Here is a 25,397-nt window from a genome sequence, read left to right on the forward strand (position 1 = left end):
TACCAATCAGGGTCCTGTTTGTTACCTATTTCCAATTTGTAAGTCATTGTGACACTCGGGGCTTATTCATGCGTATAGAACTGCAAGATTATAAATCAGTGTGCATTGACTTAGCTGACATCATTATAAATGTCACTGCTGTCCTGGACTGAACTCTTTTAGAGTTCATTAACAATGGAGGGAGTTTGTCAGTCATGCCACTCATTTATATCCCATGTCAAGTTATAGATTCATGAGGGTTTCCGTGTATGATTAGATCATTGCACAAACAATTTGTCTGGTTTGCTTTAGCATAATAATAATGTTGTTAACAGTATCAAGAGCTCATTCAGGGCAGTAGACCAACTTCTGAAAGAGAAAAGTGAGAATACTTTGAAAAAAGGTGTTCTTTATTATCACAGTTATCGTTGCAGTAAATGCTTGAACAGGGGGAGAAGTAGAAGGCTTATAAAAAGAGAGGAGCAAGAGAAGCAGGAGCAGACGAGGGAGGGCTTTAGATTTATCACCCAGGCCTGGAGTGGAATGAAGCACCCCTCTCTCCGAACAGTGGGTTTTCACTTCAATCTAATTCAGTGTGAAGTGTTTAAGACAGCAGCGTGGCTTTGTGAGGTGGATGTGAAACCCAGGCAGGCTTTTCCCCATTAAGATGGAACAGTCCCAGTGTTCTGATCTATAGCTTCTCAGATTCAGCCCAGTAGTTTGTGCTATAGTTGAAAGTCGGTACTAGACTCAATGGTATTTCACTGGAAAATGGAATGTAAGATATCTTCTAATCAGTTGTACAATATGATAGAAGGATTGTTTTATTGTCGACTTCTATCCAGATGCATCTTTAGTCAGTCAGGGTGTTGTCCTGGTCAGGTCATCAGAAAGAAGTTAGGATTTCAGGATTTATCATGATTTCTGCATCATTAATGAGGCAATCTTACTCACTGCTCTTTCTTACTTCTCTGAAGTGCTCATTATTTTAATGCATATATGCCATCTAGTGGCCTACATCTAGTGGCATATATCAAAGCAGATGGTATTCCCACAGCTCCTCATCTCAGAATGCTCCTCATTTAAACCTGACATTCTGTATTTCAATGTGCATCCTTGAAACGTTCCTCTCCAATCATTCCCCTCTTAACTTTCTTCGCCAAATCATAAATTTTAACTTTCATACTCACACGTATCATTCTTTTTTACACATTACAAAGTTTTATTTTAAAATAACTACCCTTTTACCCATTGGCAACAGTAGATAATTGTGCAACAGTTCCACTTTTATAGGTGTATCGAAAGTTAGGATTTGGCGCTACGTTAAGGCACATTTTTTAAGAGACATGTTAAAATGCTTTAGTAGGCTATCACAACTGTGGGCCACATGACCAAGACTATAGTGTATTGAGGAAGTCATGTCATGTAGCAAAAACTAGTACTGAGTATAATGTGCCCTCATTTTAGTGAGTGATCTGTTTCTCTCTGATGGTAGACAGTGCAAAACCCTGTTAGCTCATTCCATCAGCCTCCCTAGTGAGGGCTCAGTGGGGCACATTAATTTAATGTTTCCAAGAGGCACACCTCACACTCCCCAACAATGTCTGCTTACTGGCCCAATCAACAGGACAGGATGTGTGTGTGTGTGGCAGTCATAGATCCCCTGCATGGCGTCGGAGACTTTCATTAGTCTGTCTTTAGTGTTGTGTTTGCTCCCAGGTTTAGGAACTCCAGACTGAGTGGCTTGTTTGGGGAGAGCTGAATGAGGTGAATCTCACACTATCAGGTCAGTATGCCGAGCGTATTTGTAGATTTACACCGGCCTCTTTATTAAGCTGGAATGTTAACTTTGAAGCCCAGTGTGTGTGTGTGTGTGCGTGTGCGTGCGTGCGTGCCTGTCTGTCCTGTCTGTCTGTCTGTCTGTCTGTCTGTCTGTCCCTCCCTCGTGCGTGCATGCGTGCACATTCCGGAGGGAAAATGATGAGCTGCATGAAAATGATTACACTGCAATATCAGCACTTCCTCCAGCCTCCTAGCTGCCTGCCTACCCACTGCCAAGACATGGATTGCTCTAACAAGTCTGTTAGAATGACAGCATGAGGCCAAATAAACTAATCAGGACCACAGATAAGGAGATAAAAATAGATAAAGGTTGTAAAACGCCAGTGTCTCCCCTCAGTGTGAGTTGATATCCAATTAGAACTGTGGATCTGGTAGAGAGCGTGCCAGTGATATTCTCATGATCCTTGCATAAGAAAAATGAGTGATAATGAGAATCAGTTGACTTGTGCCAGCAACACCATCCAAGCTGTCCAGAGTTTTCACACAGGACATCATCAAGCAGAGAATGTTTTCCCACTGGAAGGCAGGAGTAAACCCAGGGGGTAATAAAAGTGGGACAGCCCATGTCAGTCCTGTAAACGCAATCTGCAAAGTGTTAATTACAACCTGGCGCCTCTGTGAAGCTGTGTGTTCTCAGGTCCGCTGAGTCGTCACGTCCTGATCTCCTTTCCTAAACAACTTTGCACAAGCAATGGAAACAAAATTTTCTCCCTTTGGGGTTCGTGTTTGATCGACCAGCTTGAAGCAAATGTCAGAAGTTGTTTGTATTACCTTTCCTCCTCTAAAGTAATCCACACCATGATTGCTACACACAAGTCATCAAGATTGCCCTGAGACTGTAGCCTAGATGGACTAATGTCATAGGCCCCCCCCAAAAAATATAAATGCAAAGCCATTTTATTTCAGCTGTGTAAGAAAGCTGTTACTGTGGTCTGTTACTGATGAATTTTACACCTCCTGCCATCAGCTCAGGCTTCGACTCCATCAGAGCATGCTAAACAGTGTTCATGTGCTCATTAGGGCTTTGGTGGAATAATTTCCCTCTCTTTGGTCAAAGCGGCCACTGTTACTCCCCCCATAACAGTAACTCTTCCGCCTCTGTCTATTGAATTGTGACCGGAACATTATGTGGATAACTCTGGGAGACACTCCCCTTCCTCTGTTCTCCCTCCTGCACTGGAAAACAGACATCAGTGGGCCCTCCTTTTGATTTTGTTATTTTATAATGGCCTCCAAAGGTTGATGGATGGTTCCTCTACAGGTCTCCCTAAGGAGCGAGCCCTCTATCTACACATGAATCTACCGCTGTGAGACAGACACGCTTGTTTAGCCAGCACAAAGCCCAGTAAGCTGTTGTCTCTGAGAACAAGCTGGCCGTCTCTAGAGCCACTGGAGGCTGCGATGGCTGGAGCCAGAGTAATGACCTGTGAAATTCACCGATAGAGATGTCCTGTTGCACACAGGTCTGCCGGCACCAGCCCTTGTTCTTGGCGTGCCACTGATTTATCGGAGCGGGCCTCTCCCGGTGCCAGTGGGTTTGTGAGTTTTTATGTGCATTGGCCAAGGGATCCTCTTTTCAATGTTTTTTTCATGAACACATTTTGTACACAGGCTGCCCATGCAAGAAAGGTTTGGCAAAATCACTTGTTGCCCAGGATGAGAGTTCTTAACAAATATCAAGACAGAGTGAAATGTCCAGTCAAAAATCTCTTCAGTCCCTGTTATTGACAATGCTTCAACAAGACAGGTCTGGGTCTTCCTGGTATTTTTTTTAGCGGTATGAAACATGGTGAAAACATGGCATGTTATAAGGTTGCAGTGCAATATGCTGTGTTCTCAACTAATATCATATAAGTACCTGTTTGATGCAGTATGTAGACTTTAATGCCCTGACAGTCTATCAACGGTTGCTCTCCCTCTTAACCGAATTAGACTGGGACCTAAGAGTCAGAGATTTTCAGTTATACTTATACAAATGATGGGCAGATCTGAAAGACGAACACTACCCTGGCACCTTCTGTTTGCTTTCTGTATTTAATTAGATACAGCTGGACTAACCCTAACTCAGTTTGACAGTAGAGGGAGATCCCTGCCTGTGGGTGGTAGCAGCTCATGACCAACAAGGTCTTCCCTGTCATAACACAGTGGATTGTATGGACTGATTTCACTTCTTACATGGGCAGCCTGTGTACAAAATGTGGGACCAACCTGTTTGTCTGACTGTCTGCATATTCATATCATATCTTGTCTATTTATCTTGTCTATCAACCAGTCGATGTGTACATCCACCTTAATGGCTCTCTATTCATGTATCAATACATGATATCAGATAGCTGGGGAGTTGTCACAGCTGCCAGCTTGTTGCATTTTGTGGCTGTAGAATCCCAGTTTCAGGACAAGTCCTACTCTATACACTCTTAGAAAAAAGGGTTCCAGTAGGGTTCTTCAGCTGTCCCCATAGGATAACCTTTTTGGTTCCAATTAGAACCTTTTTGGTTCCAGTTAGAACTATTTTGGTTCCATGTAGAACCCTCTGGGGAAAGGGTTCTACATGGAACCCAATAGGGTTCTAATTGGAACCAAAAGGGGTTCTTCAAAGGGCTACCCTATGGGGACAGCCAAAGAACCCTTTAGGTACTAGATAGCACCTTTTTTCTAAGAGTGTACAGGTAGCTGACGCAGCAGTTGAAGAAGTGTTTATGGAACCAAGATGACATCAGATACTGAGACTAATCAATATGTTTTCTCTCTGCTTGCTTGCCCTTCAGGTGTCCATGAATGCAGGGGGGGTGGGTCATCTGGTGTAATAAAGTAAGCCTGGAGGAAAATGTGACAGATGTGGAGGCCTGTGCCAGTTAGAACAGCGAGAGTTGGACTGTCAGACATGTCGACTCCGGCGCAGTGATGGATGGCGAGTGAGGTAAGACGGATGACATCGTCTGTCTGAGGCCGTGTTGTCATAGTGGAGGACTGCCGCTTGTCTTGCCTCTCAATATCAGAGGGCAAACTGACGTTTGTTTACACTGCTTCAGCAGAGTGATTTAGAAACAGACCATAGGAGATGTGGGTGAAAAAGGTAGGCTTTGCTGGAGGGTTGTATCAGATTTCTAAACAGTCCTTTGAAATCGAGTCCCAACCATCGTTAAAGTTGGAGAGCAGTTTAAACACAACCAGCCCCTGGTTGTAATCCGAAAGTTTAGGGGAAACAAAACAAAAATACAAACATTATTGCCGACTATTTCATTACATTATTAGAATACTCTGTGTAAATGTATAAAATAGACAATGTGATCTAGTAGAGATAGCTGATCGCAGCTTTCTTCAACTAGTGTCACTGGAACAATAACCTGTAGTGGAAAAAAGTCCTCTTGAGACAAACCTGCCGTGGAGTCTCCAAAACAACACCAATTTGGGCAGAGTGTTATTGCCATGTAAGATGGATTGGAGTCTGGCTGCTTTTGCCGGGAGTTTGGGGGGGGGGGAGGGTAGGCTCCACATTTCCAGACCGGCCTGAAGTCAGGGGGGGGGGGGGGGATTACACTGTGTCACACTGTTCATACTGTTTATGCATACCAGGCCACTGTGAGTGCCTCTGTCGCTAAAGTGTTTACATTAATTTATTTTGGGAAAATTCCACAGTATCGGGATGGGGATCTCTATAAATTAAGGAATCTAGCACTTTGTAATGATAACTTCTGTCAGTTAGTCATTCTTTGTGACAGTGTTTTAAGAGTGTCTAAATATATGGGTGGTGAGAGAAAGGGGTGTCTTGTGTGTTGAAAGGTGGTAGGGATTGGGGGACTAGCTGAGGGCTGGAGGCATGTGAGATCGCCCAATGAGCAGTCTCCTTTTATTACATACAATGCTTAAAGGCCCAGTGCAGTCAAATATATGATTTTCTTGTGTTTTACATATATTTCCTCCACTCTTCTGGAAGTCTTTCCACTAGATGTTGGAACATTGCTGCGGGAACTTGCTTCCATTCAGCCACAAGAGCATTAGTGAGGTCGGGCACTGATCAAATCAAATCAAATTTATTTATATAGCCCTTCGTACATCAGCTGATATCTCAAAGTGCTGTACAGAAACCTAGCCTAAAACCCCAAACAGCAAGCAATGCAGGTGTAGAAGCACGGTGGCTAGGAAAACCTCCCTAGACAGGCCAAAACCTAAGAAGAAACCTAGAGAGGAACCAGGCTATGTGGGGTGGCCAGTCCTCTTCTGGCTGTGCCGGGTGGAGATTATAACAGAACATGGCCAAGATGTTCAAATGTTCATAAATGACCAGCATGGTCGAATAATAATAAAGCAGAACAGTTGAAACTGGAGCAGCAGCACGGCCAGGTGGACTGGGGACAGCAAGGAGTCATCATGTCAGGTAGTCCTGGGGCATGGTCCTAGGGCTCAGGTCCTCCGAGAGAGAGAAAGAAAGAGAGAAAGAGAGAATTAGAGAAAGCACACTTAAATTCACACAGGACACCCAATAAGACAGGAGAAGTACTCCAGATATAACAAACTGACCCTTGCCCCCTGACACATAAACTACTGCAGCATAAATACTGGAGGCTGAGACAGGAGGGGTCAGGAGACACTGTGGCCCCATACGAGGACACCCCCGGACAGGGCCAAACAGGAAGGATATAACCCCACCCACTTTGCCAAAGCACAGCCCCCACACCACTAGAGGGATATCTTCAACCACCAACTTACCATCCTGAGACAAGGCTGAGTATAGCCCACAAAGATCTCCGCCATGGCACAACCCAAGGGGGGGTGCCAACTCAGACAGGATGACCACATCAGTGAATCAACCCACTCAGGTGACGCACACCTTCCAGGGACGGCATGAGAGGGCCCCAGTAAGCCAGTGACTCAGCCCCTGTAATAGGGTTAGAGGCAGAGAATCCCAGTGGAAAGAGGGGAACCGGCCAGGCAGAGACAGCAAGAGCGGTTCGTTGCTCCAGAGCCTTTCCGTTCACCTTCCCACTCCTGGGCCAGACTACACTCAATCATATGAGCCACGGAAGAGATGAGTCTTCAGTAAAGACTTAAAGGTTGAGACCGAGTTTGCGTCTCTGACATGGGTAGGCAGACCGTTCCATAAAAATGGAGCTCTATAGGAGAGAGCCCTGCCTCCAGCTGTTTGCTTAGAAATTCTAGGGACAATTAGGAGGCCTGCGTCTTGTGACCGTAGCGTATGTGTAGGTATGTACGGCAGGACCAAATCAGAGAGATAGGTAGGAGCAAGCCCATGTAATGCTTTGTAGGTTCGCAGTAAAACCTTGAAATCAGCCCTTGCTTTGACATGAAGCCAGTGTAGGGAGGCTAGCACTGGAGTGATATGATAATTTTTTTTGGTTCTAGTCAAGATTCTAGCAGCCGTATTTAGCACTAACTGAAGTTTATTTAGTGCTTTATCCGGGTAGCCGGAAAGTAGAGCATTGCAGTAGTCTAACCTAGAAGTGACAAAAGCATGGATTAATTTTTCTGCATCATTTTTGGACAGAAAGTTTCTGATTTTTGCAATGTTATGTAGATGGAAAAAAGCTGTCCTTGAAACAGTCTTGATATGTTCTTCAAAAGAGAGATCAGGGTCCAGTGTAACGCCGAGGTCCTTCACAGTTTTATTTGAGACGACTGTACAACCATTAAGATTAATTGTCAGATTCAACAGAAGATCTCTTTGTTTCTTGGGACCTAGAACAAGCATCTCTGTTTTGTCCGAGTTTAAAAGTAGAAAGTTTGCAGCCATCCACTTCCTTATGTCTGAAACACATGCTTCTAGCAAGGGAAATTTTGGGGCTTCACCATGTTTCATTGAAATGTACAGCTGTGTGTCATCCGCATAGCAGTGAAAGTTAACATTATGTTTTCGAATGACATCCCCAAAAGGTAAAATATATAGTGAAAACAATAGTGGTCCTAAAACGGAACCTTGAGGAACACCGAAATTTACAGTTGATTTGTTAGAGGACAAACCATTCACAGAGACAAACTGATATCTTTCCGACAGATAAGATCTAAACCAGGCCAGAACTTGTCCGTGTAGACCAATTTGGGTTTCCAATCTCTCCAAAAGAATGTGGTGATCGATGGGATCAAAAGCAGCACTAAGGTCTAGGAGCACGAGGACAGATGCAGAGCCTCGGGGTCCGATGCCATTAAAATGTCCTTTACCACCTTCACAAGTGCAGTCTCAGTGCAATGATGGGGTCGAAAACCAGACTGAAGCATTTTGTATACATTGTTTGTCTTCAGGAAGGCACTGATGTTGGACGATTAGGCCTGGCTCGCAGTCGGCATTCCAATTCATCCTGAAGGTGTTCGATGGGGTTGAGGTCAGGGCTCTGTGAAGGTCAGTCACGTTCTTCCACACCGATCTCGACAAACCGTTTCTGTATGGACCTCACTTTGTACACGGGGGCATTGTCATGCTAAAACCGGAAAGGGCCTTCCCCAAACTGTTGCCATAAAGTTGGAAGAACAGAATCGTCTAGAATGTCATTGTATGCTGTAGCGTTAAGATCTCCCTTCACTGGAACTAAGAAGCCTAACCCGAACCATGAAAAACAGCCCCAGACCAATATTCCTCCTCCACCAAACTTTACTGTTTGCACTATGCATTCGGGCAGGTAACAATCTCCTGGCATCCGCCAAACCCAGATTTGTCCGTTCGACTGCCAGTTGATGAAGTGTCATCACTCCAGAGAACGCGTTTCCACTGCTCCAGAGTCCAATGGCGGTGAGCTTTACACCACTCCAGCCGACTCTTGGCATTGCGCATGGTGATCTTAGGCTTGTGTGCTGTTGTTCTGCCATGGAAACCCATTTCATGAAGTTCCAGACGAACAGTTCTTGTGCTGACATTGCTTCCAGAGGCAGTTTGGAACTTGGTAGTGAGTTTTGCAACCGAGGACAGATGATTTTTATGTACTACGCACTTCAGCACTCGGTGGTCACGTTCTGTGAGCTTGTGTGGCCTACCACTTCACAATAACAGCACGTACAGTTAACCGGGGCAGCTCTAGCAGGGCAGAAATTATGAACTGACTTGTTGGCAAGATGGCATCCTATGACGGTGCCACGATGAATGTCACTGAGCTCTTCAGTAAGGCCAGTCTACTGGCAATGTTTTTCCATGGAGATTTTATACACCTGTCAGCAACTGGTGTGGCTGAAATAGCCAAATCCACAAATTTGAACAGTTGTCCACATACGTTTATACAGTGCCTTGCGAAAGTATTCGGCCCCCTTGAACTTTTCGACCTTTTGCCACATTTCAGGCTTCAAACATAAAGATATAAAACTGTATTTTTTTGTGAAGAATCAACAACAAGTGGGACACAATCATGAAGTGGATGACATTTATTGGATATTTCAAACTTTTTTAACAAATCAAAAACTGAAAAATTGGGCGTGCAAAATTATTCAGCCCCTTTACTTTCAGTGCAGCAAACTCTCTCCAGAAGTTCAGTGAGGATCTCTGAATGATCCAATGTTGACCTAAATGACTAATGGTGATAAATACAATCCACCTGTGTGTAATCAAGTCTCTGTATAATTGCACCTGCACTGTGATAGTCTCAGAGGTCCGTTAAAAGCGCAGAGAGCATCATGAAGAACAAGGAACACACCAGGCAGGTCCGAGATACTGTTGTGAAGAAGTTTAAAGCCGGATTTGGATACAAAAATATTTCCCAAGCTTTAAACATCCCAAGGAGCACTGTGCAAGCAATAATATTGAAATGGAAGGAGTATCAGACCACTGCAAATCTACCAAGACCTGGCCGTCCCTCTAAACTTTCAGCTCATACAAGGAGAAGACTGATCAGAGATGCAGCCAAGAGGCCCATGATCACTCTGGATAAACTGCAGAGATCTACAGCTGAGGTGGGAGACTCTGTCCATAGGTCAACAATCAGTCGTATATTGCACAAATCTGGCCTTTATGGAAGAGTGGCAAGAAGAAAGCCATTTCTTAAAGATATCACCAAACATGTGGAAGAAGGTGCTCTGGTCAGATGAAACCAAAATTGAACTTTTTGGCAACAATGCAAAACGTTATGTTTGGTGTAAAAGCAACACAGCTCATCACCCTGACCACACATCCCCACTGTCAAACATGGTGGTGGCAGCATCATGGTTTGGGCCTGCTTTTCTTCAGCAGGGACAGGGAAGATGGTTAAAATTGATGGGAAGATGGATGGAGCCAAATACAGGACCATTCTGGAAGAAAACCTGATGGAGTCTGCAAAAGACCTGAGACTGGGACGGAGATTTGTCTTCCAACAAGACAATGATCCAAAACATAAAGCAAAATCTACAATGGAATGGTTCAGAAATAAACATATCCAGGTGTTAGAATGGCCAAGTCAAAGTCCAGACCTGAATCCAATCGAGAATCTGTGGAAAGAACTGAAAACTGCTGTTCACAAATGCTCTCCATCCAACCTCACTGAGCTCGAGCTGTTTTGCAAGGAGGAATGTGAAAAAATTTCAGTCTCTCGATGTGCAAAACTGATAGAGACATACCCCAAGCGACTTACAGCTGTAATCGCAGCAAAAGGTGGCGCTACAAAGTATTAACTTAAGGGGGCTGAATAATTTTGCACGCCCAATTTTTCAGCTTTTGTTTTGTTAAAAAAGTTTTAAATATCCAATAAATGGCGTTCCACTTCATGATTGTGTCCCACTTGTTGTTGATTCTTCACAAAAAAATACAGTTTTATATCTTTATGTTTGAAGCCTGAAATGTGGCAAAAGGTCGAAAAGTTCAAGGTGGCCGAATACTTTCGCAAGGCACTGTATATATAGTGTATAGTATTGTGAATATTATGATAATGCCCTTTTAGTGTAAGAGCTGTTGGAAAAGACCACCTGAAATGTCAGCCTGTTTTGGTGGGATGGAGGTTTGGACTGCCTGGTGTCATCACCAAGTGGTAAATTATTTAATAGACCAATAAGAAAGAGAGTTTCAAACCTAAATTACAGCTAGTTTTCAGTTGTCCCCTCCCTACTCAGACCACTACCAGAATGTCCTAGCAACATTCTTGCTTGAGAAATTGCTCTTTGCTAGGAAGCTAGTTTTTTTTTTTTGAAAAATGTAATTGAAAACAATCACAGTAAGTTACTTAATTGTTACCCAGAAATGATATAATATTGCAGTGGACCTTTAACATGGACCTTTTGACTAACGCACAAAGTCATCATAACGCACTCATAATAGATTTAAGCACAATGGGTTGGGAATATTTTTATAGATTTAGACACTAGTTTTAAAAGTGCTGCCAAACAAAACTATGAAGTATAGGGTGTAATCTTCTTGGCTAGGGAGGGCCAAAATAACAATCCCTACATTAGCCAGTCATACACTTGTATGCATGCATAGCAATGAGCACTGTATGTTACACCCTGAGCCCAATAGTCAAAGGGAACTGACCAGCATTGACCTTCGTAAGACTTAAAACCAAGTCATCTTTATGTAGCCACCATGATGTATGAGCCATGAAGCCGATGTGACTCCTGAAATACTGACTTATGTCACTGTGTTGTGTGAAAGGCCACTCTCCAGGAAGACACCTCCGTCTGACCTCCCCATCCATATCTGTAGTGGAACAGAGAACACAGAACACTTTGTTTATCAGTCACGGCTACAGGTCACATGCCACCTACTGGTCAAGTGTGACACTGTCCACTCAGGGTTAATAGACCTCGGCAGCCAGGAGACTGGGGTGACACTCCACTGGAGATGTGTAACATAACGTTACACTCCTGGCTTCATGGTAAAGGAGCTAATACTGCCTCAAGTGTCTGCTCCTCCCGAGAGAGTGACCCAGGGCCTTCAGTTTGAATTGAATTAGATAAGCCAATGGGACATGGCAAAATCCAAAATATGATATTTTAGTTTTGGGGCGGTGTTTTGCTTACATGTATGCTCATGAAATGATTCTGGCATACAAACAAGTTGTAGGAGAGCTTGTAAAGTTAAAACTGAATAAACAATGCCTTTTGTCTTTTGACATTTATGATTAAAGTCATTGGCTAGTGATTTTGAAGATGTTTTTTTCTTGTAGCATTTAGATGCAATCAGACAGTTTGATCATTTCTGGCCAAACACTAACTTGGTTTACTTCATCCTTTATACAATCAATAGCTGTATCAGGTTCTTTGTGATCTCAGTTGGGAATAAAGAGTTGTCTCAGTCCTGGCAACTGGAGAGGTAGTGGAGTCTGGTGTTTGGAAACTGTCAGAAATGTCTAAGTTAGAATCAATCCTGTCTTTGATAGGGAGCCAGTGCTATTGTAGGTGTGATATGGGTCCAGGATTGGGGATTTGGCTCAGATCTGAGCTGGAGCTCTGGGCTGAACCAACTTAAGTGTGTGCAGGGATCTGGAACTAATGACACATAATAGTGGCAACAGTTAGTTCTGTCAGCTTGTCACAAAGGTGTGTATCCGTTTTCCTTCATCAGGTTGGGTAAGGGGCTAACTCTGGCAATCGAAAAAGGATACCATCTTTATGTTCTTGATGTGACACTCAGATGAGAGAGTGGGGTCAAAGGTAACACCAAGGTTTCAGGCCTGGGGCCAGGGAGAGACCGTGACACCCTTAATCATGTTGAAATCACCCAGCTTTTCCAGCACACACTTTTTACCAGTGGTAGAAAAAGGTAATTGAGGTAATATGTCATACTTGAGTAAAAGTAAAGACACATTAATAGAAAATGACTCAAGTAGAATTGAAAGTCAACCAGTAAAATACCACTTCAGTAAAAGTCTAAAAGTATTTGGTTTTAAATATACTTAAGTATCAAAAGTAACTGTAATTGCTCAAATATACTTATGGATCAAAAGTATAAATAATTTCAAATTCCTTATATTAAGGAAACCAGAACACACTAAAGCATCTGTGTTTAGTGAGTCCGCCAGATCAGATGCAGTAGGGATAACCAGGGATTTTCTCTTTAAGTGCTTGAATTGGACCATTTTCCTGTTTTAAGCATTCAAAATGTAACAAGTACTTTTGGGTGTCAGGGAAAATAAATGGAGTAGAAAGTACATTATTTGTTTTTGGAATGTAGTGAATGAAGCAAATGTTGTCAAAAATATAAATAGTAAAGTAGATACCCCTAAAAACTACTTAAGTAGTACTTTAAAGTATTGGGTGGGCAGAGGACATAGAGATGCGATATCAACATACAGTACCAGTCAAATGTTTGGACACACCTACTCATTCAATGGGTTTTCTTTATTTTTACTATTTTCTACATTGTAGAATAATAGTGAAAACAACAAAACTATGAAATAAAACATATGGAATCATGTAGTAAGCAAAAAAGTGTTAAACAAATCAAATATATATTAGATTTAAGATTCTTTAAAGTCGCTACCCTTTGCCTTGATGACAGCTTTGCACACTCTTGGCATTCTCTCAACCAGCTTCACCTGGAATGCTTTTCCAACCGTCTTGAAGGAGTTCCCACATTTGCTGAGCACTTGTTTGCTGCTTTTCCTTCACTCTGCTGTCCATCTCATCACAAACCATCTTAATTGGGTTGAGGTCTGGTGATTGTAAAGGCCAGGTCATCTATTGCATCTCTCCATCACTCTTCTTCTTGGTCAAATAGCCCTTACACAGCCTTGAGGTGTGTTGGGTCATTGCCCTGTTGAAAAACAAATGATAGTCCCACTAAGCACAAACCAGATGGGATGGCGTATCGCTGCAGAATGCTGTGGTAGCCATGCTGGTTAAGTGTGCCTTGAATTCTAAATAAATCAAATCAAATGTTATTTGTCACATGCGCCGAATACAACAGGTAGACCTTACAGTGAAATGCTTACTTACAAGCCCTTAACTACTTGGCGCACCCATCCCGTTAGTGGGATCATTTTCTTCAACATCCGCTGAATTGCAGAGCGCCAAATTCAAATTAAATTACAAAAAATATTTCATTTTCATGAAATCACAAGTGCAATATAGTAAAACACAGCTTAGCTTGTTTATCCACCTGGCATGGCAGATAAAAAAAAAAGGGAAAAAAAGAAGCTTTACAGCAAAAGCTATCCAAGCGTTTATGTTAGGACATCCCTCTCAGCAGACAAAACATTACAAACAGCTAGCAGCAAAGTAGATTGGTCAGAAAAGCAATAAAATGAATCGCTTACCTTTGATGATCTTTGGATGTTTGCACTCGCGAGACTCCCAGTTACACAATAAATGTTCCTTTTTGTTCCATAAAGATTATTTGTATATCCAAAATACCTCCATTTGGTTGGCACGTTTTGTTCAGAAATCGACAGGCTCGAGCGGTCACGACGGGGCAGACGAAAATTCCAAATAGTATCTGTAAAGTTTGTAGAAACATGTCAAACGTTTTTTTTTATAATCAATCCTAAGGTTGTTTTTACAATAAATAATCGATAATATTTCAACCGGACTTTACCTTTTTCAATAGGAGAGAGAGAGAAAATGTCTGCTCCAAACTGTTGCGCATGCAAAACTCTGCTGGCACCCAGCCATCCACTGACGCGCTGTGATCATTCTCGCTCATTTTTCTGAATAAAAGCCTGAAACTATGTCTAAAGACTGTTCACACCATGTGGAAGCCATAGGGAAAGGAATCTGGTTGATATCCCTTTAAATGGAGAGAAGGCATGCAAATGGAACAGGGAGATTTGTTTCTCTTAGGCACTTCCTTGTTGGATTTTCCTCAGGTTTTTGCCTGCAATATCAGTTATTTTATACTCACAGACAATATTTTGACAGTTTTGAAGTGATTTCTATCCTAATCGGACAATTATATGCATATTCTAGATTCTGGGCCTGAGAAATAGGCAGTTTCATTTGGGTACGTTTTTCATCCAAACCTCAAAATACTGCCCCCTACAATCAACAGGTTTATCAACTTTGCAGTTTTAAGAAAATACAAAAACAAATAAAAGTAGGAGATAAGAATAACAAATAATTGAAAAGCAGCAGTAAATAACAATAGCGGGGCTAAGTACAGGGGGTACTGGTACAGAGTCAATGTGCGGGGGCACCGGTGTTGAGGTAATTGAGGTAATATGTACATGTAGGTAGAGTTATTAAAGTGAATATGCATAGATCACCAGCAAAGCACCCCCACACCATCACACCTCATCCTCCATGCTTCCCGGTGGGAACTACACATGAAGAGATCATCTACTCTGCATCTCACAAAGACACGGCGGTTGGATCCAAAAATCTCAAATGTGGACTCATCAGACCGGCAGTCTAATGACCATTGCTCATATTTCTTGGACCAAGCAAGTCTCTTCTTATTGTTGGTGTCCTTTAGTAGTGGTTTCTTTGCAGCAATTTGACCATGAAGGCCGGATTCATGCAGTCTCCTCTGAACAGTTGATGTTGAGACGTGTCTGTTAGTTGAACTCTGTGAGGCATTTATTTGGGCAGGAATTTCTAAGGCTGGTAACTCTAATGAACTTATCCTCTGCAGCAGAGGTAACTCTGGGTCTTCCTTTCCCGTGGCAGTCCTCATGAGAGCCAGTTTCATCATAGCGCTTTCAAAGTTCTTTAAATGTTCCACATTGACTGAACTTCATGTCTTAAAGTAATGATGGGCTGTTGTTTCTCTTTGCTTATTTGAGCTGTTTTTGCCATAATATGGACTTAGTCTTTTACTAAATAAGGCTATCTTCTGTCTTCCACCCCTACCTTGTCACAACACAACTGATTGGCTCAAACGCATTAAGAAGGAAAGATATTCCACAAATTAACTTTTAACAAGGCACACAAGTTAATTGAAATGCATTCCAGGTGACTACCTCATGAAGCTGGTTGAGAGAATACCAAGAGTGTGCAAAGCTGTCATCAAGGCAAAGGGTGACTACTCTTCAAAGGGGGAGACACTCTATACCCAAACTGTTACAGACCTATATCTATCCTACCCTGCCTTTCTAAGGTCTTCAAAAGCCAAATTAACAAACAGATCACCGACCATTTCGAATCCCACCGTACCTTCTCCGCTATGCAATCTGGCTTCCAAGCTGGTCATGAGTGCACCTCAGCCATTCTCAAGGTCCTAAACAATATCATATCCGCCAGCGATATAAGACAATACTGTGCAGCCCTATTCATCGACCTGGCCAAGGCTTTCGACTCTGTCAATCACCACATTCTTATCGGCAGATTCAACAGCCTTGGTTTCTCAAATGACTGCCTCGCCTGGTTCACCAACTACTTCTCAGACAGAGTTCAGTGTGTCAAATCGGAGGACCTGTTGTCCGGACCTCTGGCAGTCTCTATGGGGTACCACAGGGTTCAATTTGCGGGCCGACTCTTTTCTCTGTATACATCAATGATGTCGCTCTTGTTGCTGGTGATTCTCTGATACACCTCTACACAGACGACACCATTCTGTATAATTCTGGTCCTTCTTTGGACACTGTGTTAACAAACCTCCAGACGAGCTTCAATGCCATACAACTCGCCTTCCGTGGCCTCCAACTGCTCTTAAATAAAAGTAGAACTAAATGCATGCTCTTCAACCAATCGCTGCCCGCACCTGCCCGCCTGTCTAGCATCACTACTGTGGATGGTTCTGACAACTACAAATACCTAGGTGTCTGGTTAGACTGTAAACTCTCCTTCTAGACTCACATTAAGCATCTCCAATCCAAAATTACATCTAGAATCAGCTTCCTATTTCGCAACAAAGCATCCTTCACTCATGCTGCAAAACATACCCTCGTAAAAACTGACTATCCTACCGATCACTGACTTTGGTGATGTCACCAGTGTCACCGAAGAATCTCAAGTATAAAATATATTTTGATTTGTTTAACACTTTTTGTGTTACTACATGATTCCATGTGTGTTATTTCATAGTTTTGATGTCTTCACTATTATTCTACAGTGTAGAAAATTTAAAAAAAAATAAAAACCCTGGAATGTGTAGATGATTCCAAACTTTTAACTGGTACTGTAGATATGTGTTATTACAGTGGAAGTCAAAACCAAAGCCAAGGAGGATGTGACCAGGGTGAGCAGGCACAGAGGCGGAGGGGGCTGTAGATTAGAACACACTGTAGAATGAAGGGAAATTATATATTTCCAATTGGATCAATTAGGAGCTAAACCAGATAGTGATTTGATCTGTCAGAGTGAAAAATGTGAGTATGTGCTTTTCAAATGGAACAGCAAGTCTCACAACCCCGTGAGTGCGACCCCTCTTTACATTGGTGAACCCATCCATCTGTTACACCTACAGGGGGAGAAACATTGTATGCCATTCTGAATGGGCCGTGTTTGAAATGCAACAGCAGCATCTAGTGACTGAATGAATAACTACATTATATTCAGGGGGCTCCTGCAAAGAGTATTTTTGTAACACACACTCGCACGTACACGTACCTAATAATTTAATTCAGACTCCTATTGGCTATTTAAATTCAGCAGAATTTTTTATACTAAGGCAAATTCTTGTGATTATTGTGACTTTGCCATTGTAATTGTGTGTAAATTTGTATAGTCAAATTAATCTATGATCGTATGCTATCCATTTGTTTGTATGCTGTTCTTTGTATGACATTTTAATATTTGATTATTAACCAATGATATTAGGCCACTCCTGGCCATGATTACAGACACCTGTGTCCTTTGACACTATATAAACGAGTCATCACGCAGGGTTTGTGATTATACACTGATGAAGACAGCTTGGCTGTCGAAACGTTGGTATTAAATTTTTGCATCTGAGCTCCAAGAGTGTGCGGCTCTCTTTTATTTTTATTTTCATACTAAGGCAAATTAACAGAAAATGTATGCCTTGGGTTGGCTTTATGCGTTGAGGGTAAAGGGGCACCCCAACATGATCAGTGAAAACAGAAATGATTACCAGACTTATTAAGAAAGTACTATTTATTAAAAGTTCATATCACAACATGCACAATACAAAGATTGGTGACATTGTCCTATCCTGAAGACCTTGTTTAAATAAATAGTTTGAAGAATTACAGCCTTCAGTTGAAATGGTTAGTATATCAAAAGAAGATTACAAATGTGTAAAGATCACAGCCCAACAATTGTCTTTTCTTGTATGCATTCACTCCCTCGCGTCACAGTTTGAGAAATGGAGCGAGGAAAACATAAAACCTCTGTTACAGGAGTCCGTAGCCTCGCTCCAGCTAATGTCAAACGTGAGATACAACTGGATTGCTTTGATAATTGTAAGTACCCCATCCTCCCATAAATTGTCAAATGTCATTAACATTTAAGAAACCATGTGGATGAGGGTCATTTCTCACCTATCAAGGCACAATGCCTTGTCTTCCTTCAAGGCTTCTGATTAATCATGTCAGTAATGTTTGCATATGAACATATTTGAGAGAAAATTTTCCAAATCCAGGGTCCAGATAGCCTCAAATAGTGTTTATGGCATATAGAAACCATCAAGATAAACAGCTGAATACAAGCACTTAAAACAACCTAAGTGGTTTCTGGTCCTAGTCTAGTCAATTTGACCATAAATCTGTAAGTATTGTAAATCTAGTTGAATAACAACATGTCTGGACAATGCCTAGCTACTCTGATCTGTATGAGATCAAATCACACTCAAATGTTGTGTCTCTAGAATTCTCACTAAAAATATATCTTGTATTTGTTTAAACAATACACTACCACATAGATTACATCATGACACAACTGCACATTCAAACACGGTGCATCTGAGTGGCAAGATTTAAACAAGTAGAGAGCAATGATTACCACCTCTTGTGTATAATTAACAGATGCACTAGAATAACCATCCTTCTCTGCAAACCTGACACGTTAGCTCTCTTTGGGGTAACGCCTTTGTTGATTCATTTTAGTAAAACATTTAAAGCATGGTCTGCAGAGTATGATTAGAGTGGGGAGTTCAGTTGAAGGGGTGTAGCTAAACTCCTCTCTAGGGAGCAGAAAGACAGTAGACCATGTGGTTTCTTTTCAGTTACATCAGATAAACACATTTTTCTTCTGTGGGTAGCAGAGCCTAACTCCTGATCCCATGCAGGCGAGTAAAATGAGATTGTGGTGTGTGTGTATGCACACTGCATGTAACAAAGGAAAATATCTAGCATTTCATCAGCCTACACTTTGAACACCAGCTGCTAAATACTCAATCCTGGTGTTTTTTTGTGGTCAAGGAAAAACAATATCAGGCAGTTAGTTCATTGTTGGGTTTCCTTTGCCTCCACCCTTCCTACAGTAGTGAAATCCCTTGCCCTCAGCACTCATAAAGGCACAAAGAGGCACCTCACGGGGAACTCTGGCTGGGTTAGGGAGGAGTCACATCAGGTGTGCTGTCCATCATCCTGCCATATCTATACCAGACAATTATTCACTGGGCTCGTCCATAATAATCACCAGTTTGACAGGAGTACACCCGCCAGTGAATGCTCTAGTGGGGTTATGGGGGCACAGACCTGAAGGGAGAGGAGTAACCTCGGCCAGTAACCGGTCTTATCTGAGCACTAGGGAGAACAGAGATAGTGTATCTTCTTCTCTCGTACTCCAGCCTGGGTGGAATACTTCACTGATAAGACTGACTGCACTGAGGAATTAAATGTATTTTCAACTGATGAGAACTTGGTCCTCAACGCAACACCGGGTTTGCCTTGCAAACTTCTTTGTTAATGTTATAGCTTCAAGAGCTCTTCCAGTAATTACAACATTTTCAAATTGGAAAATGTTGCCTAAGAAAATGTTGCTAGTATTTGTCCTTTCATTGGAATTACACACTTCATATAAGACTACAGTGCTTTACACTAATGTGAATTGGCAAATTGATTGTAATGGTCATGACATCTTATACTCAAGGGAGAAACAAAACAGTACTTCCAAGTTTGCCGTTCCAGAAGAACTTCACAAGAATATCAAATACAAAATGAGAGCTGGATTAAACTAGAGGTAGCTACATTACAATGACATCCCTAAGAGTTGCATTACTATTTTGTAATCAAACAAGCTACCAATCTAGTTTACACCTGGCCCTGAATAGTTCCCTTAAGACAAAGCTTTCCTCCAGTTGATTAGCTTGTTTTGATGCATATGTACAATATATCAAAAGTACATTGTTTTACTAACAGAGCAAAGCAAAAGAGTAAGACTGCAGATTTCAGATTAAAACACTGTAGAGAAGTGGAAACTTTGCATCACTGCAGTAAACCTATGTGCATTAACACTGCTCTAACTTATCTACTTCATTCAATACCCCACTTAAGGCCTCTGCTGTCTACTTTGCAGCCCCTTTGCTAGGCAGCTCAATTTCCGGTGTTGAGTCAATAATTATGTATGTTGAAGAAGCCCACACTGGTTGGGGACTCCTTGACTGTGACAGTGACAAGATTGGCAGTGACGTCAGTAACAAACACATGCTCGATCAGGCTGTGAGTGGGCTTCCAGTCCTGGCCGGTCTGGACTGAGATGGACAAGTCCTGACTGTTACTTGGGTAGGGAGAATCCTGGTCAGAGTCGGAGGTGCTCTCCTCACCGGTGCTCATCTCACTCAGGAGGACCTTGGCCTGCTTGCCACTGTCTTTGGAGGCAGATCTCTCCCGCTTGCCCAGGATGTCTCTGGCCTCTGTGGAGGTGTTCTGGACAATGCTCTTCTCAACCCTCCCTTGTGCCCTTGTTGTAGTCAGCCTCTCAGGCCTCTCTGCTGTGAAACCCACTTCACTGGTCTCCTCAGCTTTGACCTTATCAACTCCAGGATGGTTCTTTCTGGGCAGTTGTCCACCAGGCGTGGCAGGACTCTGTACAGGATTTCTCTCTAGACCATACTGACCAACTGTGTTTTTCCGTGCTGGGTTGGCGGTGCTTCGCAGGTTGGACATTGGCGCGGTGCCATTGCCTGGAGTACCGTTGCCCTGTGTTGATTTGTTCACACTCTGCAGGTTTAGTGCCTGAAGGCTTGCAGCTTGGTTGGCAGGGCCTTTAGGAGTGGAGAAGGGGGAAGCAGGTTTGTTATTGAGTACCTGCTGCAGTGGTGTTTGCCCAGGGGCATCTGGTTTCTTCTGCCCATTGTGGGAACCCAGCTGTGGCTGAAAAGCTCCTTGCAGGTTGCCATTGCTGGTTGAGAGTTTGGAGTTATGCAAATTCAACACTGCTACTCCAGATTTGCTTGCAGTCGTTTTTAAGTCCAAACCTGCTCCACTGTCCACTTCAGAGACCGACAGTTTGAAGTCAGAAGCTTGACTCTTGCTCTGGTTGGATCTCTGGTTGAAAGAGAGAAGCTGAAGTATTTGACCGGCCAGAGCCTTCAGTGTTCATGGAGTTTTTAGTAGTCCCACCCTGGGCCAGGGAACATCTGCCCTGGACACTCAGAGGGCCTCTGCTGTTCAACCCCATGAAGGTGAAGCTGGCTGGGTGAAAGGGTTTCTTGATTCCACCTCGGAGGTCTGCAGGGGAGTCTTTGGCAACTGTCTTTATAATCTTGCGCTGGCCCTTGTTCTGTTGAATGGCCTTCATTTCTGCAGGCAGTGCTTTCCTGCCTCGCTTCTTCCTCTGGGGCTCCGGCTTGGCCACAACAATCTGTGCTTTCTTCTGAGGGACAGGGTGGAGCTCCCGTGTTCTGGGACCTGGCTTTGCCTTTCTATCATTGTTATCATCGTCGTCGTCATCCGATGAGGAGGAAGAGGAAGAAGATGACGATGATGAGCCAGACGAAGATGACGATGATGAAGAACTGCTTGACTTTGACACTTCAGGCACAGTTTCCTGAAATGAGGAAGAGAGAAGTCATATTACATTATATTTATGACATTTTGGTGAAAATACTTTTCAATATTTGTAAAGGTCTTGAGGAAAGCATACCACAACTTTTCGAGGTCTCCCCCTCGGCCTTTTCCCTCTCTTGCAGATCAGAATTTCCTTTTCTTGTTCACTGTAAAAAATAAAATATAGGAAACATTCTTCAGCAATAGTTATGGTAGGAGTAGACCAGGAGTCAAGGATACAGACCGAGCACTGTTGAGTGTTTTGGAAACCATCGGAGGAGAGGGTATTCTATCACTAAACATATACACTGTGATCCAAGACTTGTAGCCTTCTTCTTGACAGAGACATATGGACTGTGTGTTCATGGCGAGACAGAATTTTGACAGAACATCTCGTGAAGTATTGTCTGGTCTTGCAACGCCCAATGCTGGGCAAAAAAAATTAGGGGTTGCAATACAAATCCCCAGATGCTCATCTGAAATCATTAGATACACTTTCACTTTTGGAAATTTGGTTCCTGTTTTTGTTCCACCCCTCATTTCCTGCTGTATATGCGTTTAAATCATTGTTATCCTTCTACAAATGTATGTTTGCAAACATACATTTGAAATGAAATATTTTCCCTGCTTCAGTTTTAAGATTAACTGGCACTTATGACTCATTTTATTTTACAAATGCATTATTTTATCCATTACCAATTCAAAATAATGTATTTTTATATCAAATGTATTTTGAACAGAACGACCATCAAATAAAACTTGAAGGGTTGGGAAAACATAAACTCATATCGATGTGTTTACAGCCTGAAAACACAGATTGTATGCCTATCTGTGGGCTCCACATTGGCTTGAATGGGGCACTATTAACCTGCTGGAGCATTTCAGAGGGCATTGTTTGGTTATAGTGGATAGCTCACTCAGTGAGTTCCTGGGCAAATAGAAACTCACCTCTTGTTAAATGCAGCCAATAATCTTGGGTCAAGGATGTTCGCTTGGGGCTCCCAGCTATTGTGCCTGAAGCAAAAGGAAAATATGTCCATCAAAATATTAAAATCACTTAAAAATGTCCACATTGCAGTACTTCTTGGTAAAAGTTGATGATACAAGTTAGTCAATGCACTGATTGGACCATAGTGTACCACTAATGAAATGTAGGCCTAGTGTAACCTAACCTAGTGACTAGAGACCTACATAACCTATACCTTAGTGACTGTGTAGAGATAAGAGGCCTGGTGTAACCTAACATAGTGATTAGAGAAAGGAGGCCTGGTGTAACCTAGTGTAGAGATAGGAGGCATATGCAAAGAGCTGTGAGTGGGAGGTTAACTACATAGCAAAGGGGGAAGATAAGGAGAGAAGTTTATTTAAAGCCAAGTGTGTAGGATCTGCCACCTTCACAGGAATCAGAGAATTTCAAGAGGGCCAATATTGAGTTAATGTAGAAAAAGATTGCGAATTGGCATGCACATTATAATTTCCACCAGCCACGTCTTACCTGTTTATATCACAACAAGTAAATAACTGACCAAGTCGATGGCGCTGGCAGAATCCGACAGCAATGTGAGAATTTGGGTTAAGAACGGGGTGTGAGTGACAGGCAGAATGCCCATTGATGATGGGATTAATAGCAACAATGAAACAGAAGGGACAAGGGAAAGGGCAACTGTGACAAGGACGCGCTGGCAGCTGGAGCGCCCGAATGGGGGGAAAAGACTGATTTACGAAGACTCTATGTATACTACCGAGTCACGTTAGGCAATAAATAAACACATTATCATATACATTTAAACAACTAATCACAAAAATTAGGCAAGTGTACCAATTGGACACTGTAGTTTGTAGGATGTGTGAGAGACTCGGCATACGTTTCCCAACACAAACTTCTACCAACTCCTGCTTGTAATTTATTTATCAATAAAGATAGATTGATAAACCATTAACTTGAGCTCCAGTAAGCGAGTGTTCAAATATGAGTTTCTATAGCCTAGTTTGTGTGGCCTAATTACTGAGAAAATGTCAAATAGACAAACCAGCAGATATTGAATACGAGAAACCAAAACGATCTGTTTGTTTTGCATAACTAACTAGGTTAATTCCAAACCTTAAAACCAACAACAATAATAATAATAAATAGTAGTAGCAGCAGGAGGCAAGCGTAAAACCATAATTTCTCGTTTTCACGTGTAGCATGTTTTCGAGCAAATGTAGGGAATGTATGAATCCTTTTACAACAACAGTGAAGCAAAAAGCGACACGTTGTTGTTGTTTTCATTGTTTGAGGCTGCACTCGCAGCTGCAGCACCACTTGTACTTACTTGGATGACCATCCCCTCCACTTTACAAGAAACTCTAACTTCCCCTGCGAAAATAGAGAAGGGAAATGTTACTAAACTGTGGGCAGAAAATATTTTGGGATATGAGAAAATTATATTTTACAACATCTAACCTTTCTTAGTCGTTTGTTCAGGATGCATTCAGCGTCGAAAACCTGTTCTCCTACGGCGCTCAATTCCTCCATGTTCGCTGTTGCCTACTCTAGTATTTAATGAAAAGAATGGAAAAGAGGGCGGAAAGAAAACGCATTCTCGAAGCTTGTCCCTTGGCAGATACCGTTCCTGTTAACATCACACCTCGACGTGTGACCAATCAAATCGTTTTCACATAATGTGGTCAAAAATGGTCTTTATATTGACAAGATAATCGAGTGACCGCTCAAGCAATGGAACTACATGTCCTCAAAGATGGAAGGCAGGAGGGAGGAGGCCAGATCAGGTGAGAACATTCTAGCCAATGAAAGGACAGATACGTGTCTGAACAACAATATAAAATCTCATTTTTTTTTGTTACACGTAAAAAATGTCCACGTGCGTCCACATATATCAGATTAACACGAATTTCTAACATAACCATTATGAAACTTATAACAGATCAAATAAGCCTCATGTAACAAATTAGCAATTACATTTTTTTTTTGTTGACCAAATTGGACACTCTCTCATTGACCTCCATGCACCACTGTGGTAGCATGTCATAATACCCATAAAACCTCCAGCGGTCCAACAGGGAAATGGTTCCAATAATCTTTTCACCATTCATTTTTCCCATAGTGGATTTTAGAAACACTTAAAAATCAGGGCTGTACTCCGTGTAGGCTCACCCTGGCGTGACATTTTGATAACCATATAAACCTCTCGGGCAAGGTGACTTTTATAAATATATTCGGCTCCATTTACGCTCAGATTTGAAAATGCTAATTAGCATCATGCACCGCTACATGCAAACTCCTGCACGTCATCTCGAGCTGACACCTTGTCTATCAGAAGTTTAGCCAATTTATTCATTACTACATTTAGCCAACATTAGATAGTTAATCCAGAGATTCTTACCTTTACCCTGATTCGACAGTCTCGTCCAGATCATCATGGCATTTGTAGCCAATTATCATTTCATTTTTGGGGGGTAAATACAGGCGAATATATTGATAAAAGTCACCTTGTCCAAGAGAGATTTACATGGTTATCAAAATGTCACGCCAGGGTAAGCCTACACAAAAACACAGCCCTTATTTTAAGTGTTACTAAAACCCCTATGGGGAAAAATGATTGGACCCATTTCCCTGTTTGACCGCTAGGTTTTATGGGTATAATGACTCATACTGTGGTACTCTATTGAATATTTCCCGGGAAATATGTTACTGGAAGCCTTGTATGAAAAATAAAACATTTGCTTATTTAAAACAGTTGCTTATTTAAAATGGAAGGCCTTTAGTCAGGCCTGTTACTTTATTACTTTATTGTAATTGTATTACTCTTCTGGTAATGTTCACTAGCATAATGATGA

General features: G+C 42.2%; 1 protein-coding gene across 1 annotated transcript; it reads right to left on the bottom strand.

The window, feature by feature from the left end:
* Window positions 1–17,703: 17,703 nt before the first annotated feature.
* Window positions 17,704–24,305, bottom strand: LOC135555390 (chromobox protein homolog 2-like). Its single transcript, XM_064987767.1, is given in 6 exon segments — window positions 17,704–21,068; window positions 21,070–21,558; window positions 21,655–21,724; window positions 22,506–22,571; window positions 23,873–23,916; window positions 24,004–24,305. Coding segments are annotated over 6 exon segments (1,689 nt in total). The 5' UTR covers window positions 24,076–24,305; the 3' UTR covers window positions 17,704–20,120.
* Window positions 24,306–25,397: the final 1,092 nt, after the last annotated feature.

Source organism: Oncorhynchus masou, chromosome 15 (genome assembly GCF_036934945.1).
Source record: "Oncorhynchus masou masou isolate Uvic2021 chromosome 15, UVic_Omas_1.1, whole genome shotgun sequence".
In the NCBI taxonomy this organism is placed as follows: Eukaryota; Metazoa; Chordata; class Actinopteri; order Salmoniformes; family Salmonidae; genus Oncorhynchus; species Oncorhynchus masou.